General features: G+C 33.3%; 1 protein-coding gene across 1 annotated transcript in view; it reads right to left on the reverse strand.

Annotated features, from left to right (window-relative positions):
- Window positions 1–1,047: 1,047 nt before the first annotated feature.
- Window positions 1,048–18,697, reverse strand: part of LOC134714906 (semaphorin-4F-like) — a 99,323-nt gene continuing 81,673 nt past the window's right edge. The window contains exons 23-26 of the mRNA XM_063576604.1: window positions 12,424–12,476; window positions 7,568–7,721; window positions 4,211–4,296; window positions 1,048–2,243 (exon numbers count right to left, since the gene is read on the reverse strand). Of these exons, the coding sequence (XP_063432674.1) occupies window positions 4,223–4,296; window positions 7,568–7,721; window positions 12,424–12,476 (281 nt within the window). The 3' untranslated portion in view covers window positions 1,048–2,243; window positions 4,211–4,222. The remainder of the gene's footprint in view (window positions 2,244–4,210; window positions 4,297–7,567; window positions 7,722–12,423; window positions 12,477–18,697) is intronic.

Genomic DNA, 18,697 nt, shown 5'->3' on the forward strand with positions numbered 1-18,697 from the left:
TGTCAATAATTTTAGAAATTTGGGTATAATTATTAACATTAACGGATGGTATTGTAAAACCAATTTATTTTTGCTGATACTTTATATTTGAGTTTAGCCTTTCTAGCTCAATTTGCGGCGATTTAATTGTGCGACTTTCACATCTAAATGGTTTGATTAAACAAGGAAAGTTCAATGATTTCATTTTTCGCGACGATTTATATGCGAGTTTTTTTTTCGCGAAGGTCGTGAAAAAAATCACTCGCTAATATTATTTCAAGTAGCATATTAATCTATTGCAATAAAAATTCATAATATCTAATAAAATGTGTAGATTTAGCTAACTAAGTCCTTATATTTGTATAAAGTAACATTCGTTTATAGTGGACAATTATTTTAAAGTTGAGTAAGCTACAATTAAAAATTGCTCGACGGTCCCTTTCTGTGATTATCATTAGATAACGCTGGTTCATTTGACAATCAATATATCGTCAAGAGAAGATAATTTATTCAACTTTTGTTCATAGTCTTTTTCAAAAATGATGAACGGTTCTTTAGATTGGTATGTAATCATTTTAAACGTTTCAAATTTATGACATTATATTCGTACAATGATGTTTTTGATACACCAATAACAAAAACTGAAATATATTGAATGTATACATTTAGTAATTATTCAAAATATATCAGAAACGTAAACTTAATTATAAAATAATGAACCTGTTAAAGGGAGAGAATACTCGCATAACTTTTTCGAATTGGCACATAATACAACGGAATGTCACTGTTGCATAAAAAATAGGAAAATAATCGAGTCACCTGACTTTCAAAGCTCAAAATTAATGTTTTTACACAATATTTGAATACAGTAGTTAAAGATTATTCGGTTCTCAAAGTGTAAGACGCAATAAAAATCGTATGCTTGCACCATCCTACCGAAATACGGATTTAATTAAGTCCTGAACATCTCGACATTTCTCCGTATATTTATAGCAAAACCGGTTTAAACCAAATCACAAGTACGTGTTAAGATCCGACTAAATACCTATTTCCCGATATGGTCAGTAATCAATCGATAATAATAAGATTTGGATGTTGGATTGTTAGGAATTAATAAGACAAACCAATTGGATTTATATTCTCCTTTTAAACACATCTTCCATAGAACTTGTTTTCGTACATAAGATATTTCTACATCAGAAATTATTATTAACTACAATTTCAAAAGATCCCATGTATAAAGGTACCTGCTGCTTAACAGTAAATATATTATTTATGTGGTATTTTTCTTTATTCTGTTTTGTTTTGCTTTAAAAATCGCACGTTTAATTAAGCAATTTAAATATGAATACATTCAGCAAAAGTATATTGAAAATATTCACCTGAAATAAGCTTTATATTACATTATTTTAGTGTTATATTGTTGCAAAAATGGGTTTACTTTATTTCACGAAATATGCTTAATTGCAGTGTCATATGCATAGGACTACAGATTGACGAAAATGTTTATTTATATGATGTTGGGTCAGTATCGGAAGTACACACACAACAAACGAAATGAAAACATCTGTCATATTTATGACATGGTACAGGTTATTTTCGTATGTTTTACAGGTTTAAGTGGAAATAGTTCTTTCCTGATTTTAATTTCAAATTTTGAAATTTTGTAATTGATTTCAAATGTAAAGTTACATTCTTGAAATTAAAAACAAAATATCATCTTCAATTTAATATAAAACCCCAGGTGTTGATTATACGACTTTTTGATAAGTGTGGAATAAAATTAACGGTACCAATTTTCTTGCATCAGATGCGCATTTCGACAATTCATGTCTCTTCAGTGATGCTCGTGGCCAAATATTTGAAATCCAAAGCTTATATAAAAGATGAAGAGCTATAATCCAAAAGGTCCAAAAAGTATAGCCAAATCAGTGGAAACTATTATCAGCATGTCTGTCATTATCTCCGCTGGAGTTTTGTTCTATCACATTATATGCATATATTATTATGTGTATACATTTTCGTACACAAATATAGAAATCCACATAAAAATAAAAAATATGCAATTGTAAATTGAAATAAAAATACAACAAAATATCACATTTTAGTTTATTCTAGACGCGTTGACAGCTTTTAATAACCTGTTTATCAATAACTTCCATTCATTCCAATTTCAATGTGTCTTTTCTGCATGTTCGTCTGTCATAAACAGAAACATCTACAATGTTTACAGTTTAAAATCAGACTAATGATTTGACGTTGATCTGCAAATAGAAATAAAACAACTATATTGTTGTCTTTGCATTGTTAAATAAAAATTATCAGAAAATCATTTGGTAAGGAATTTAAGAGGAATTAGCTGTCAAATGCAGTACCCCTTTAATTTAACAAATCTATTCAATACGATTGTTACAAACTAAAATATGTATCACATTATAAATTTGCCAAAGAAACAATAAACAATGCAAGTACTTATCAACAAAATGTCTGCATTTATCTCTACTGTTCCTTTAGAATAAAAGTTTTCAGTGTGAATAGGCACGGTTATTCCAACAAATACACAAAGATTAATAAAACAAGTTTTTTTTTTATATGAAAATATTCGACAGTGCTGGAGTGAAACATATGTCCATGTTTGTATTTATGCAAGTGTTGCATCTCTTTTGAATGAAATACTAAAGACCAAACATGGTTTATATTCCTTCAATGGGTTCCTAGTGTAACGGTCATTCTGGTATGACTTCATATATCGAATGACGTCATTGTTGGACATCTAACGTCACAGACGTCGATCTGTCCTATTGTCTGGCAAACGAAATGCAACCTTGCAAAACAACTGGCAGCAAGAAGGTTAATTTATTTATCACCACCATTTATTGTATGTTGTCTTTTTCAATATAATAAAATACTTACTGACTGGATATTCGTTGAATAGTAAGTTGATTGTCCCCTCGGATACAACTATTGCCCTCGGTTACGCCTCACGACAATAGTTGTATTTCGGGCACAATAATCTTACCAGTCAATAACTATACAATGAATAAGTATACAATGTTATATATTTTAGTTTAAGCAAGTGTTAACCAGAGGACATTTACAACACTATATAGATTTGACCGTTGGTTTTCCTGTTAGAATGACTTCACACTAGTCAATAAGGGGGCCCGTTGTAGCCATCAGCTTGAGTTGAAGTTGAAGGCCGTAATGTTACAAATAAGAATTTCGTTGAGAGTTCCCGCATTGGCAGTCAAACCACATTTTCTTATATATATAAATTATATGGAATTTTCTAAAATACATTATACAGCATTACATATAACAATAATGTTTCCATAGTACACGGATGCCCCACTCTCACTTTCATTTTTCTATGTTAAGTGGATTTGGATGAAAACTCTCACTTGGCATTAAAATTAGAAGGATCAAATCATAGGGCACATGTGTACTAAGTTTCAAGTTGATTGGACTTCAAATTCATCAAAAACTACCTTGACAAAAAAATTTAACCTACATTTGCACTTTCATTTTCTATGTTCAGTGGACCGTGTAATTGGGTAAAAACTCTAATTTGGCATTGAAATTAGAACGATCATATCATAGGGTACATGAGTACTAAGTTTCAAGTTGATTGGATTTCAACTTCATCAAAAACTACCTCGACCAAAAATTTTAACCTGAAGTGGGACGAACGGACGAACGGACAAACAGACGGACAGACGGACGAACGGATGTACAGACCAGAAAACATAATGCCCCTCTACTATCATAGGTGGGGCATAAACAATGTATCTGCCTCTGAATGTCACTTGAAATTATTTTTCAGGGCGATTTTGAATGGTTTGATTCTGACCTGGTAGTTTTATAAGGCATCGCATTCATCATGCTTTGTTTTAACATAATTACAATTATTGTTTTCCATAAAAACAAACATGCATTTAGTCCATGCAAGAGAGAATACGTTCATTAAAAGAAATGATAGAAAACAAATATACGGGAGCTTGCACAAAAAATCCCAAATTAAATAGCAGTTATAACATTATACTGGTATAAATATCAGTTGCTGCTTGTTAACTATATTTCAAGTTATATTTGATAAGCTTTAAAGCAAATGTTTTTACATTACCAATATATATCCTCTCATTCTACAATTGAAATTAAATGCATTTTATTAAGTATGATATTTGTTGTTTGAAAAGTTTGTGTTCTCATTTCTACACCTATCTGTACTCACGTCATTATTTCATTATTCCTTATTAAGGAGTTCCTGTTCATCCTGTTTTTTCTTGTTTTTTCTTCTCCTCTTTTTTGAATTATCACCTGATAAACATCGTTATTCGAAAAGCAGATAAAATGGCTGGTACTTTATTTATCTTGATTTACATATACTTAATAGAAAATATAAAGCAGTTCCAAATGGTAAAGTTGAAATCATCCAATCGTAAATTTTACGGACGCCATCACGAGTTGGTTGACCGTTACGGAATAACCGTTTCAAAAATGATATCGGATATTTTCCTTACATCGTAACTACAATCCCCTTCCCTTTTATGAATGTGACCTACCGAATTAGACTATTTACCGGATATGTGTTATCACTTAAGCAACACGACTGGTGCCACATGTGGAGCAGGATCTGCTTACCCTTCCGGAGCACCTGAGATCACCCCTAGTTTTTGGTGGGGTTCGTGTTGTTTATTCTTTAGTTTTCTATGTTGTGTCATATATAATATTGTTTGTCTTTTTGTCTTTTTCATTTTTAGCCATGGCGTTGTCAGTTTGTTTTAGAATTATGAGTTTGGCTGTCCCTTTGGTATCTTTCGTCCCTCTTTTTGTGTCATACCGATTGTCACAGGAGCCAACAGTTTAGTGGCATGACGTAACTACATGTAAGTTCTTAAGAATAAAATTATGAATAACTCATCATTAAATACTGTGTTATTCAACTACAAATTTTTCTTTGTTATATTTAAAATTACAAATATTTCTGTATTGTTGACAAGTTTCCGTACTAGAATTGTAGAATGCATGTTTAGATTTTCTAATAGAAAGTAAGCAAATAGTTGAATTATTAGCTTTATGAGGGAAATACATTTTTGAATGCTTAAGTAAGGGCTCTTGGTAGTTGAATTCGTTTATTCGTTTTCGACAAAGAAGAGTTTGTGACAACTTGCATCGTGTGTTTGGTTTTTTTTGTACTTAATCATAGAAATTTCATAACGGTCAAACAGTCATGGTGACGTCCGTAAAAGTTACGAAGTGACGCTACGATTAATTGTACATAGAGGCAGGAGTAATGATTGGATCTGTTTAATTAGTTATCAAAGGTACCAGGATTATAGTTTAGTACGCCAGACGCGCGTTTCGTCTACATAAGACTTATCAGTGACGCTTATATCAAAATATTTATAAAGCAAAACAAGTACAAAGTTGAAGAGCATTGAGGATCCGAAATTCCTAAAAGTTGTGCCAAATACGGCTAAGGTAATCAATCTATATAGTTATCAAAGGTACCAGGATTATAATTTAGTACGCCAGACGCGCGTTTCGTCTACATAAGACTCATCAGTGACGCTCATATCAAAATATTTATAAAGTCAAACACGTACAAAGTTGAAGAGCATTGAGGATCCAAAATTCAAAAAGTTGTGCCAAATACGGCTAAGGTAATCTATGCCTGGGATAAAAAAATCCTTAGTTTTTTTAAAAATTCAAAATTTTGTAACAGGAAATTTATTATAATGACCACATTATTGATATTCATGTCAACACCGAAGTGTTGACTACTGGGCTGGTGATACCCTCGGGGACGAAACGTCCACCAGCAGTGGCATCGACCCAGTGGTGAAAATAGTTATCAAAGGTACCAGGATTATAATTAAGTACGCCAGACGCGCGTTTCGTCTACATAAGACTCATCAGTGACGCTCATATCAAAATATTTATAAAGCCAAACACGTACAAAGTTGAAGTGCATTGAGGATCCAAAATTCAAAAAGTTGTGCCAAATACGGCTAACGTAATCTATGCCTGGGATAAGAAAATCCTTAGTTTTTTTAAAAATTCAAAATTTTGTAACAGGAAATTTGATAAAATGACCACATTATTGATATTCATGTCAACACCGAAGTGTTGACTACTGGGCTGGTGATACCCTCGGGGAAGAAACGTCCACCAGCAGTGGTATCGACCCAGTGGTGTAAATAGTTATCAAAGGTACCAGGATTATAATTTAGTACGCCAGACGCGCGTTTCGTCTACATAAGACTCATCAGTGACGCTCATATCAAAATATTTATAAAGCCAAACACGTACAAAGTTGAAGAGCATTGAGGATCCATAATTCAAAAAGTTGTGCCAAATACGGCTAAGGTAATCTATGCCTGGGATAAGAAAATCCTTAGTTTTTTTTTTAAATTCAAAATTTTGTAACAGGAAATTTATTAAAATGACCACATGCCTGGGTTAAGAAAATCCTTAGTTTTTCGAAAAATTCATGGTTTTGTTAACAGGAAATTTATAAAAATGACCACATTATTGATATTCATGTCAACACCGAAGTGTTGACTACTGGGCTGGTGATACCCTCGGGGACGAAACGTCCATAAAATTGATCATAAAAATAAACCATAACAATCTATGAAAAAGTAACTTACAAAAATAACGAGGTCCAAGGAAAATTCAACAAATAGGTAAATCAAAATATAAAACACATCAAATGATTCTACTGTCAATATATTATTCTTGACTTTTAATACATAACCGTATGTAGGAAATGGTTCATTAAAAGGACGAAGGTTCTTTGACAGTACCCTAATTCATCGATCCACTTGGAAGTCTTGACAATACAAAAAGAAAACAAAGATAAGACACTATACAACAGTTCTGTTTAATATGTTCTTCCTTTTGAAATGCTTACTGGAGAAAAAAAACAGATATGAGATCGCTCTCAAGCTTTTACCAGAATTTTAAAAGACGTATTTCAATTGAACATCTCATTGACATGACTATGTCAACATGTATCATTCATGTGTCTGTGGCATTTTCTCAGGATGCCTGTATCCAATATAACCAGGATAGCTCTTAAATAGTCACTCTAGGGAAAGAGACGAAGAGGAAGATCCAAAGTCACCTGGCGTTGAACGATTGAAGCAGAACTGAAAGAGCTTAACATGACGAAACAGAGACTAAAGACAGAAATTACTGCCGAAATCTTGTTGTGACCTTATGCTCCACTAGGCACAAAGAAGAAAGGTATGTAGGTAGGTATATTACAAACCTATATTCTATGCTAATGGGGAATGAATTAATACCGCGACAAGCAAAAAAGACATTACAAAAAATCAAATAAACAGTCTTTAATACAATTATAAGTGTGGGTGCCTTTCACGTATGCATAATGAGCAGAGCATTAAATTCAACAAAACAAACGCTTCAAACTGTTCTTGGTGATTCTACCAAAGTGGAATCAGTTTTATTAATTCAGTTCTAATTAAAAAAAAAAGCTAATTGATGGCATGAAAAACTAGCAATATTCATGTTTTAATATTGTAATGAATCTTTTAAATTGTAAAACTGGTGTATATCTTACCTTCGTCGACTTCTTGTTTCCGTGATTTCAGTGCAGTCCCAATGGGAGGTAACTTAGGCGAAACTTGGTTACCTTTCGCACGGATATTTGTATCATTAAGTTGTGTCATGTCCGTTCCATCAACTGATTGTTTTATTTGAGATATCTCCGTACTCTAAAAATGAATCGTCTAGAATGTTATTATAAAAATTATAATATTATCGCCAATATTTGGTGGAATCCATACCAAATATAAACGTTCAGCCAAATACAAACACAGACACAAATGAAAAACAATGAAACTGGAAAAACTTCAACGGTCGAAAAAAAACCTTTTAAGATACAAATGATTACACGAGTCAAACATGATTGTTGCATCTAGTATAAATATTATCGCAACCGAACCGTTGAAGAAGCAAAGTTGAGTGACACGTCGTTGTCTCATGGTTCTAATGATAATTCATAGCAATCTAATCAGTACAGTTAAGGCCTTTTGTTTGCGGTTATTCTTTTTGTAATATCTAGACACTTTAAAAAACAAAGCTTAAAGATATGGTTTGAGGGCCATAATACAAGTTTCCATTCTAATCTCAATGTATAAGAATTAAACAACTGTGGGTACGGCCTCCATCACGAAGACATTGCTCACAACGAACAACAAGCTATCAAGCATCCAAATGACTACTGTAAAATAATGCAAACAGGAAGCTTAAATTTTCCTCAGAGAAAGTAGAGATAATTATATTTAAAAAAAAACCAATGATGGTCATCGGCTTCATACATTAAGTGTAACTGCGATACATAAAAAAAGATACTGCTGAAAGTGTAAACCTAATTTTGAGAGTTATGTTTCATTTTGGGGATTCTTTTGAGGTGAATATAGTTTAAAGGATTCTAACTTCTCTTGTTTCAGACTATTGGAGAAATGTTTGAAATCCTCTTATTTTATTCATGTAGAGTCATTTACAATGTTGCCTGCTAACACATAGTTTTCTTTCTTTTCAATATAAGTTAATACATAGTATGAAAAGCCGTTTTTCCATTATATAAAATCCCTCTTACTTCTTTATAGTGTTTGATAGAAAAAAAAAATGTGCCAATGTTATATGAATGAAAATTTGAGGGAGAATCACAACATTCCAAATAAACAATGGCTTACATCTTATAAACCAGCACATACATCTTAATTTTTACTGCTCTATTGGTTCCATTTATCTTTAACTTATCAATTCATATCCGTAATTCATAAGTTGATCATTTTGAAACAGATATAAAGTACCATAACCTCTTTGGTGGGGTTCGTGTGGTTTATTCTTTAGTTTTCTATGTTGTGTCATGTGTACTATTGTTTTTCTGTTTGTCTTTTTCATTTTTAGCCATGGCGTTGTCAGTTTGTTTTAGATTTACGAGTTTGACTGTCCCTTTGGTATCTTTCGTCCCTCTTTTAGCAGTGTATGAATAGTAGGAATAACAAACATGACCAGCTTTTGAAACAATTCGTTTTGGAAATGAACCTATCTACTGTCGGAAATTATGGTGAACAAAAAACATTCTTCCACCATTCAGGACAATCTTCTTCGCAAATTGACTACATACTGACCAACAACAAGGATATTTATTGTAATCATGAGATCTGGGAAAACACATCATATAATGTCTCCTCGCATGTACCTGTCTCAATGATCACCAATATTGCTGTCCCTCTGCTTGATAAATTTTCCAATCAAAATAAAAAAACTGTTCAAAGACTGAAATGGAATGAGATTGATGAACAACTATACCGGGATACTATCTCAGAAAAACTATCCGGCATAAGGGAAGACAAAACAACCTCAGAGAACATTAAAACTCTGACGTCTATTCTGTTAAAAGCGTCGCATCTGGCAGTCCCATCAAAAACAACCAAGCTAAAAGGTCCAAAATGGAAAGCCTCACCGAAAGTCAGGAAACGTCTCAAAACCTGCAAACAATTATATTCTAAATGGAAAGCACTGGGTAAACCAGAAAATCATCAAAGCAAACAAGATCTCAAAAGTGAAAAGAAGAAACTCCGCAGTCAACAGAGACAAGAACAGGCAACTGACAGGAGAAAGCTATATGAGCAAATTATGGACAATCCTTCGTCTGAACTCTTCTTCAAACTCATCAATAGAAATAAATCAAAGTCTAAAACGGAAACATCCGGCTTGGAAATTGACGGTAAATTTGACTTCTCTTCCCAAAATCAAAGCCGTGCCTTCGCAAATTACTACGAAGATCTCAGCCTTCCAAAAGAGAACGAATATGACAATGCTTATCTGGAACTCTGCCAAATAAGACAGAAAATAGTTGAGGAAACTTTCAGTCAAAATCTGCCATCAATGGACCCATACACAGAAAAGGAAGTAAAACAAGCAATTGAATTCTTAAACACAGGTAAATCAGCGGACGAACACGGAATATGTGCAGAACATCTTAAATACGCTCAACACACTGTGGTACCAGTGATCACAAAAATCTTCAATAAAATCTTACAGGAAAGAAAAGTCCCAGTTGACTTCAAATCAGGAATCTTGACGCCAGTCCTAAAAAAGGAAAAAAATCCATCTCTGGTTAACAGTTACCGTGGCATCACTGTGACTCCAGTACTCTCAAAACTACACGAATTCTGCATTCTTGGCAAACTCTTTATCAACTCGGGTACTGACTTACAATTTGGATTTACTGCAGGTCTTTGGCCACTCTTCGCAAGTCTAATAATCTCTGAGTGTAAATGTGAAATAAGCAGTGCATTATCCTTATATCTAGCAACTGTCGACGTCCAATCGGCTTTTGATGTCGTTCAACATACCATTCTTCTTGACAAGCTGCTCGACCGTGGAACACACCCTGATATATGGTTACTAATTAAAGACTTCTACAGCGGTCTCACCTCCAAAGTTAAATGGCAGGGAGAATTCAGTGATAGCTTTAACATCCAACAAGGAGTTAGACAAGGGGGTATTCTATCAACCCACTTATATAAAATATTTGTGGAAGATCTTCTTAAAGAACTGGAAGAAAACTCACTAGGCTTTTTATTAGGCACAATATACTGTGGCGCACCAACTTGTGCTGATGATGTAGCGCTACTGAGCTCAAATCCAGAAGAACTTCAGGTGATGCTTAATATTCTACAGAGATATGCGAACCAACACCAGTATACTATTCACCCGACTAAATCCAAAATTATCCACTATAATAAATCATCAAAAAATCCCGAGCCTTACTCCTGGAACATGCCGGGAAAGGAAATTTCTGCTTCTGAAGAAACGGTACATCTGGGTATAAAACGAACAACAAGAAAGGAATGTGATATCAACATAGAGGATCGCATCAAATCTGCAAGAAGAACCAAGTATGCTCTAATGAACTCAGGTCTGCACGGAACCAACGGCTTAAATCCCAAAATCTCCGTTACAATATACAAAAGCTATGTATTACCTAGACTCTTGTATGGCTTGGAAGTCCTCACTCTTACCAAAGCTCAAATGGAACTACTGGAAAAGTTTCACAAAGAAACTCTCAGATCAATCCAATCATTCTCTAAAAGAACGGCTATTCCTGCCATTTATTTACTACTGGGTGTCCTACCGGTAGAAGGAGAAATCCATAGAAAGAAACTGACACTCTTACATGCAATTCTGTCCTGTGACAACTCTAAATTAAAGGAAATTCTTAAAAGACAAATATCCGTCAACTCCGATAATCCTAAAAGCTTCTTTCATCAATCAATTTTACTACTACAACAATACAACCTGCCAAACATTCTTGACTCCAGTATAAAACTGCCTTCAAAAGTTGTATGGAAAAAAATCTTGAGATCCACAATCAACAAATACTGGACCTATGAACTACAAGAAAAGGCGAAGTCAAAATCATCACTGAGTTCACTTAACACAACCATCTTAGAGATAGGTACTGTCCACCCAGTCTGGGAATCTGCATCACAGAGCTTATTAGATGTACGGAAAAGCATGATCAAAGCTCGTATGCTCACTGGTACATACTTGGTACAGGCCGACAAATACAAATTTAGTCAATACAAGATAAATGCAACATGCCTTCTGTGTCAGAGGGAGGACGAAGATTTAACGCATGTCTTAACATTCTGTCCAGCTTTAAGGGAAACTCGTATGAAGTATTTCCTTCCTCTCAAAATCCTGGTCACAAATATCATAGGTTGCAAAGGATGGGAACAACTTTTTAACAATAACCAAAACATCGTAGCACTTTTGCTAGATTTCTCAGTTTTCCCCAATCTGCAAAACCTCAGTAAAACCCAGAAGATGAATGTCGAGTCACTGACTAGAGACTTCTGTTACAAAATACATATCTGCCGCTTAAAGCTTCTAAAGAACTTAGAAAACCAGTGAAATTCAAATGGAAGTATGTGAATTCTAGGAATGATCAGTATAGACAATGTACTCTAGTAACTTTTGTACCTAATCAATTTTATTTTTTTACTTATGATGGACAAGTTGAGTTTTAGATTTTATGCCTCCAAACATGTATATTTTTTTTCTAATCCTGTGAATATTTTTCCATCCCCATTTTATTGTATTTTTACTTCTTAACTACGTTAAACTCTACACCATATGTACAGAGCACGTCTACTGGCCCTTTTTTACATTATTTATTTTATAGATTATTTTTACCTTTGTCTTTGGTCCTTTTTAACCCTATTGTAATTAACTTTTAAAAATATAAAATAAATCTTGATTTACCCACTACTGTAAATACACCTCATTACCCATTGCGGGGTGTTCCTTAGATAGGAAGCTTATACAAAAGAAAGAAGGTATGCAGTTAACTTAGTTAAGATTACCTCATGTAATTGTCTAGTAGACAATTTTTACCTTTTTATGTTCTTTTTGATCTTTTTCTTGATCATCTTTTGTTGTATCTAATTCTAAAAGTACGAATAAAAGTTTCTTATGCATGTGAAATGCAGTCAATTGAATCTGATTCATGTTGATCCATACATATACTATTAAAAAATATGTAAAACAAAATACTTATATAGGAAAGTTTTCACCGAGGCATATTACGTATTATTTATTGGTATGCTTATACTATGCCGTTGTCTGAAACTTGTTGCTATACATGGGGTATATGTAATTTTACTGAAATAAATATATACGTTATAGTAGAAACTGTCATTTAAAGATTCTCAACTTTATTGTCTAATTGGTTGAATTTGGGAAACCAATTCAATACCAGAAGGCAAAGCCCGTACCCATATCATTTATGTATTGTCTTACTATTTAAGAACGAGACCTTTTTTTGTTTTACTCATAATTAGCAATATCATTAACGTTCAGCTAATGAAAAACTATAAAAACTTCCGAGGTAAAAAACAAATTACAAAAAGAAAACTTTGATATATTTTAGTATTCGAAATAAAATAGTTCACTAAATGAAACTAGAGGCTCTAAAGAGCCTGTGTCGCTCACCTTGGCCTATGTGAATATTAAACAAAGGACACAGATGAATTCATGACAATATGTGTTTTGGTGATGGTCAGGGATGGGCACGATTACTGACAAATGTAATGGATTTATAATCGAGTACATGAAGGATATTTGTGCAATCGATTAATAATCGATTACTCAAATTTTATTATGTAATCGATTACATTACTTTATCAAAAGTAATTACATTACTTTTCGATTACTGTCATTTACATGCTTCAACATTTCAACAAAAAATTAACATGAGTTAAACACAATTATATAGCTCAACATATGTATAGTGGAAATTAATAACTTTACCAAGTGCATCATTTAAAGCATTGTTTCTAAATTATAAGTTAATACATTTGTAGCTGGTTTTTTTTATCAAATCTCTAAATGAAGATTAGAAATATCTAAAAAAATCTTGAAATTTTGACTTTCAACATAAATGAAAGATGTCATCGCATTGTAACAATCAATTATTCATAACTTACTGTTTTTCAAATATTTTGCTTTATTACTTCAGCCTTTTTTGATTTTACTCTTTAACAAAAAAAATATATTTCAATGTATTTTAGCATAGTAAATTATAATGTATAAGGAAATGTAAAACTAGAGGCTCTAAAAAGCCTGTGTCGCTCACCTTGGCATATGTGAATTAAACAAAGGAAGTAGACAGTTCATGACAAAATTGTGTTTAGGTGATTGTGATGTGTTTGTAAATCTTCCTTTACTAAACATTCTTGCTGCTTACAATTATCTCTATCTATAATGAACTTGTCCGTGTAGTTTCAGTGGAAAATGTAAGAAAATATTTACAAATTTTAAGAAAATTGTTAAAAATTGATTATAAAGGACAATAACTTCTCAGGGGTTCAATTGACCATTTTGGTCACTTTGACTTATTTTTAAGTCTTAAATTGCTGTACATTATTGCTGTTAACAGTTTATCTCTATCTATAATAATATGTAAGATAATAACTCAAAACTGCAAAATTTCCTTAAAATTACCAATTTAGGGGCAGCAACCTAACAACGAGATGTCCAATTCATCTAAAAATTTCAGGGCAGATAGATCTTGACCTGATAAACAATTTAACCCATATCAGATTTGCTCTAAATGCTTTGGTTTTGGAGTTATAAGCCAAAAAACTGCATTTTACCCCTATGTTCTTTTTTTAGCCATGGCGGCCATCTTGGTTGCATTTGGTTGGCCGGGTAAAAAAACACAAATTTTAAACTAGATACATTAATGATGATTGTGGCCAAGTTTGGTTAAATTGGGCCCAGTAGTTTCAGAGGAGAAGATTTTTGTAAAAGTTAACGCCGGACGACGGACGACGGACGCCAAGTGATGAGAAAATCTCACTTTGCCCTTCGGGCCTGGTGAGCTAAAAAAAGTAAAATAATTAGTTAGTTCAGCTAATTTTTGAGATCAAAAATTATTTTTATAATGACATGCATATATAAACCTTTTGTTTGGATAACCACCCTAATTACAGATTATTCAACTGCCACTGGAGTACAATTTATAACCTGGGGCTAAATATTGTAAATTTACTTCTTAATAAGACATAAGATAATTGAAATAAAAAAAAAATATGTTTGTTATTGATTAGAAGACTTTGATCATCTCATTAGTAAAGGCAAGAATGTTGTTAAGATTTGTTAACTTCTCCAATCAAATTATATACAAAATATATTTATAGGATCAATGGGATACATGTATCTATTTCTAAAAAGAATTGCAATGCATTGCCATTGGTTCATTGTTAAAAGTATTTTGTGTTCTTTTTTAATTTAATTTATATACATGTATATCATAACATTCAAGAAATCAACTGTTTATCTATTCTATAAAAAAAAGAAGATGTGGTATGATTGTCAATGAGACAATTATCCACAAAAGACCAAAATGACACAAACATTAACAACTATAGGTCACCATACGGCCTTCAACAATGAGCAAAGCCCATAACGCATATAGTCAGCTATAAAAGGCCCCGATAAGATAATGTAAAAACAATTCAAACGAGAAAACTAACGGCCTTATTTATGTAAAAAAAATGAACGAAACACAAATATGTAACACATAAACAAACGACAACCACTGAATTACAGGCTCCTGACTTGGGACAGGCACATACATAAATAATTTGGCGGGGTTTAACATGTTACCGGGATCCCAACCTAAGCTTTATTTTTAACTCTGATTGAAAATGATGTTTTCAGGAAATTTAATACAAATAAGCTTACTACTTTTTAAAATGTAGTACAGAACTTAACGAAAGAAAGACACATTTATTATTTAAGATCTTTTTTATTATTTCAAATCTATTTTCTTATTCTAATATTAAAGCTCTTTAATTATTGACAAGCACATACATCCATTTGTTTAAAATGCTAGTAAATTTAGGTAGGGGATCTTGTTGCCCATAATGCAGCTTGAGACAATAGATAGAAATAAGGCAGTTGCTTAACTCTCAATTATTGTTGATGCATACTATTTTATCTGTACTACAAAGTGATAACATACATATTTTCCTCTGAAATAGGTTATTTTTCATCAAACTATTTTACTAAAGTAATCGAAAGGTAATCGAAAAGTATTCGATGATAACATCCAAATTGTTGCTGTTATCGATTAAATCACGATAACATGTAATCGAACATGTCTTCGATTACAGATTACTGTCGATTACTTGAAAAAATGTAATCAACTACAATCGATTACGATTACAGATTACGATTACCCCATCCCTGGTGATGGTGAGGAGTTTGTAGATCTTACTTTACTAAACATTCTTGCTGCTTACAATCATCTCTATTTATAATGAACTTGGCCTAGTAATTTCAGAGGAAAATGTTAGTGAAATGTTACAAATTTTATAAAAATTGTTAAAAATTGACTTTAAAGGACAATAACTCCTTAGAGGGTCAATTGACCATTTTGGACGTGTTGACTTATTGTTAGGTCTTACTTTGCTGTACATTATTGTTGTTTACAGTTTATCTCTATCTATAATAATATTCAAGATTATAACAAAAAACGGCAAAATTTCCTTAACATCACCAATTCCGGGGCAGCAACCCAACAACGGGTTGTCTGAGTCATCTGCAAATTCCAGGTCAGATTATAGATCTTGATCTGATAAACAATTTTACCCCCTGTCAGATTTGCTCTAAATGCTGTGGTTTTTGAGTTATAAGCCAAAAGCTGCATTTTACTCCTATGTTCTATTTTTAGACATGGCGGCCATCTTGTGTGGTTTATTGAGTCACCGGACACATTTTAAACTAGATACCCCAATGATGATTGTGGCCAAGTTTGGTTTAATTTTGCCCAGGAGTTTCAGAGGAGAAGATTTATTTAAAAGATTACTAAGATTTTATTAAAAGTAAAAAATTGACTATAAAGGGCAATAACTCCTAAAGGGGTCAACTGACCATTTTGGTTATGTGAACTAATTAGTGAATCCTTCTTTGCTGAACTTTATAACTGTTTACAGTTTATCTCTATCTATAATAATATTCAAGATAATAACCAAAAACAGCAAAACTTCTTTAAAATTACCAATTCAGGGACAGCAACCTACCAACGGGTTGTCCGATTCTTCATCTGAAAATTTCAAGGCAGATAGATCGTGACCTGATTAACAATTTTACCCCGTCAGATTTTCTCTAAATGCTTTTTTTTTTTTTTTAATTATAAGCCAATTGCAAAAACTGCATTTTCCCCTATGTTCTATTTTTAGCCATGTTGAGCATCTTGGTTGGTTGGTCATGTCACCAGACATAATTTCTAAACTAGATTCCCAAATGATGATTGTGGCCAAGTTTGGTTTAACTTTGCCCAGTAGTTTCAGAGAAGAAGATTTTTAAAAAGATTACTAAGATATTACTAAAAGTAAAAAATTGACTATAAAGGGCAATAACTCCTTAAGGGGTCAACTGAGGAGAAGATTTTGGTAAAATGTAACGACGACGGACGAAGGACGCCAATAATGAGAAAAGCTCACTTGGCCCTTTGGGCCAGGTGAGCTAATAAAAATAAGTAATACACTTTAAAGTAGAAGTCAGATAAATAAGTTTCTTTCATTGACATTGTCATAGAATTGTTGATCGTGTTTAATTATATATCATTATAACAGTATAATGTACTTTATCTACCAGTATATACAGTTACTGCTTTTAAGACCATCAGTAATATTAGTTTCAACAAAAAAGGATGTTCATAAAAATACTGAATTCCGGGTAAAACTCAAAACGGAAGTCCCTAATCAAAAGGCAAAATCAAAAGCTCGAACACATCAAACGAATGGATAACAACTGTCATATTCTTGACTTGGTACAGGCATTTTTCCTAAGCCTCGGTCACGCTTTACCGAATAGCTCGAATGGACGTCTAACGGATAACTTTTTTGCAATCCGTTCATGTCCGTTAGACGTCCGTTCTTATCCGTTAGACGTCCGTCCATATCCGTTGCATGTCCGTTAAGCGAACGTTTTATCCGTCGACGAAGTCCGTTCGAAAGAACATTTTGAGTATGTTCAAATCTTTGAACGGACGTCCAACGGATACTGTGGATTCATTAATATTCGTTGGATACCAATTTTCGGGGATTTCGTGGGTACAGGAGAACCACAAATTCAAATGTTCAACAAATTTTCTAAAGGAATGAGTGTAGACTTTGCCAAAACCACGAAATTAAATATCCACGAATATGGAAGTTTTCCTCAACCACGAAAATTTTTACCCACGAAAATAAATGAATTCACAGTAAAATGTCCGTTGAACGTTTAGTACGGAACTCGCCCGTTTCGTTTCCGTTTTGTATCCGTAACGAGTCCGTTATACATTTGTACATCCGTTGGAGGTCTGGAAGATAAATTCACCAACGGACTTCAAACGGACGTATAACGGATAAAACGGATGATGAACGGATCTGAAACGGATAAAAGCCAACTGAAAATTTCGCGTCAGAAATGCCATTTATAGGTATGTCAGATTTCTTAAGGTTCCTGAATTCTTATTATCGATCTTAGAGTATAAACACGTCTTCACAATCAAACAGTTCTTATTCAGGCCAGACACTGACCTTTGACGGAATTCTGAAGAACAAACCAAAACCATTTACACAGAAACATTTTGAATATTTATGCGATTTACATGTATTATTATTGTCGCCTTTGATTTTTCCGTATATCTTGTTCATCCGTTTTATCCGGTGCGCTTCCGTTAGATGTCCGTTTTCTGCGGTATGCGTGCGTTAGATGTACGTTCGACATCCGTTCTGTCCGGTAAGTGTCCGTTTATCTAACGTTACATATCCGGTGTGTGTCCGTTTTGCATCCGTCATACGTCCGTTTTATTCGGTCAGTACTTCAACGGACTCCCAACGGATAACAATTTTGTCAACGGACAACTTTTATTTTCATCCGTTAGGCATCCGTTCGTGCTATCCGGTAAGGTGTGACCGATACTTTATGTGGGAAATTGTGGATTAAATCTGGTTTTAAAACTATCTTAAACAACTTACTTGTATGGAAGTCGCATACAATTACATTATATTGACAACGATGTGTGAAAACAAACAAATAAACATATCATGTAAAAATGTCAATAATAGGTGCACAGCAGTCTGCTATCTGTGTTATTATCTTTATCACTCTAGAA

This window comes from Mytilus trossulus, chromosome 4 (genome assembly GCF_036588685.1).
Source record: "Mytilus trossulus isolate FHL-02 chromosome 4, PNRI_Mtr1.1.1.hap1, whole genome shotgun sequence".
In the NCBI taxonomy this organism is placed as follows: Eukaryota; Metazoa; Mollusca; class Bivalvia; order Mytilida; family Mytilidae; genus Mytilus; species Mytilus trossulus.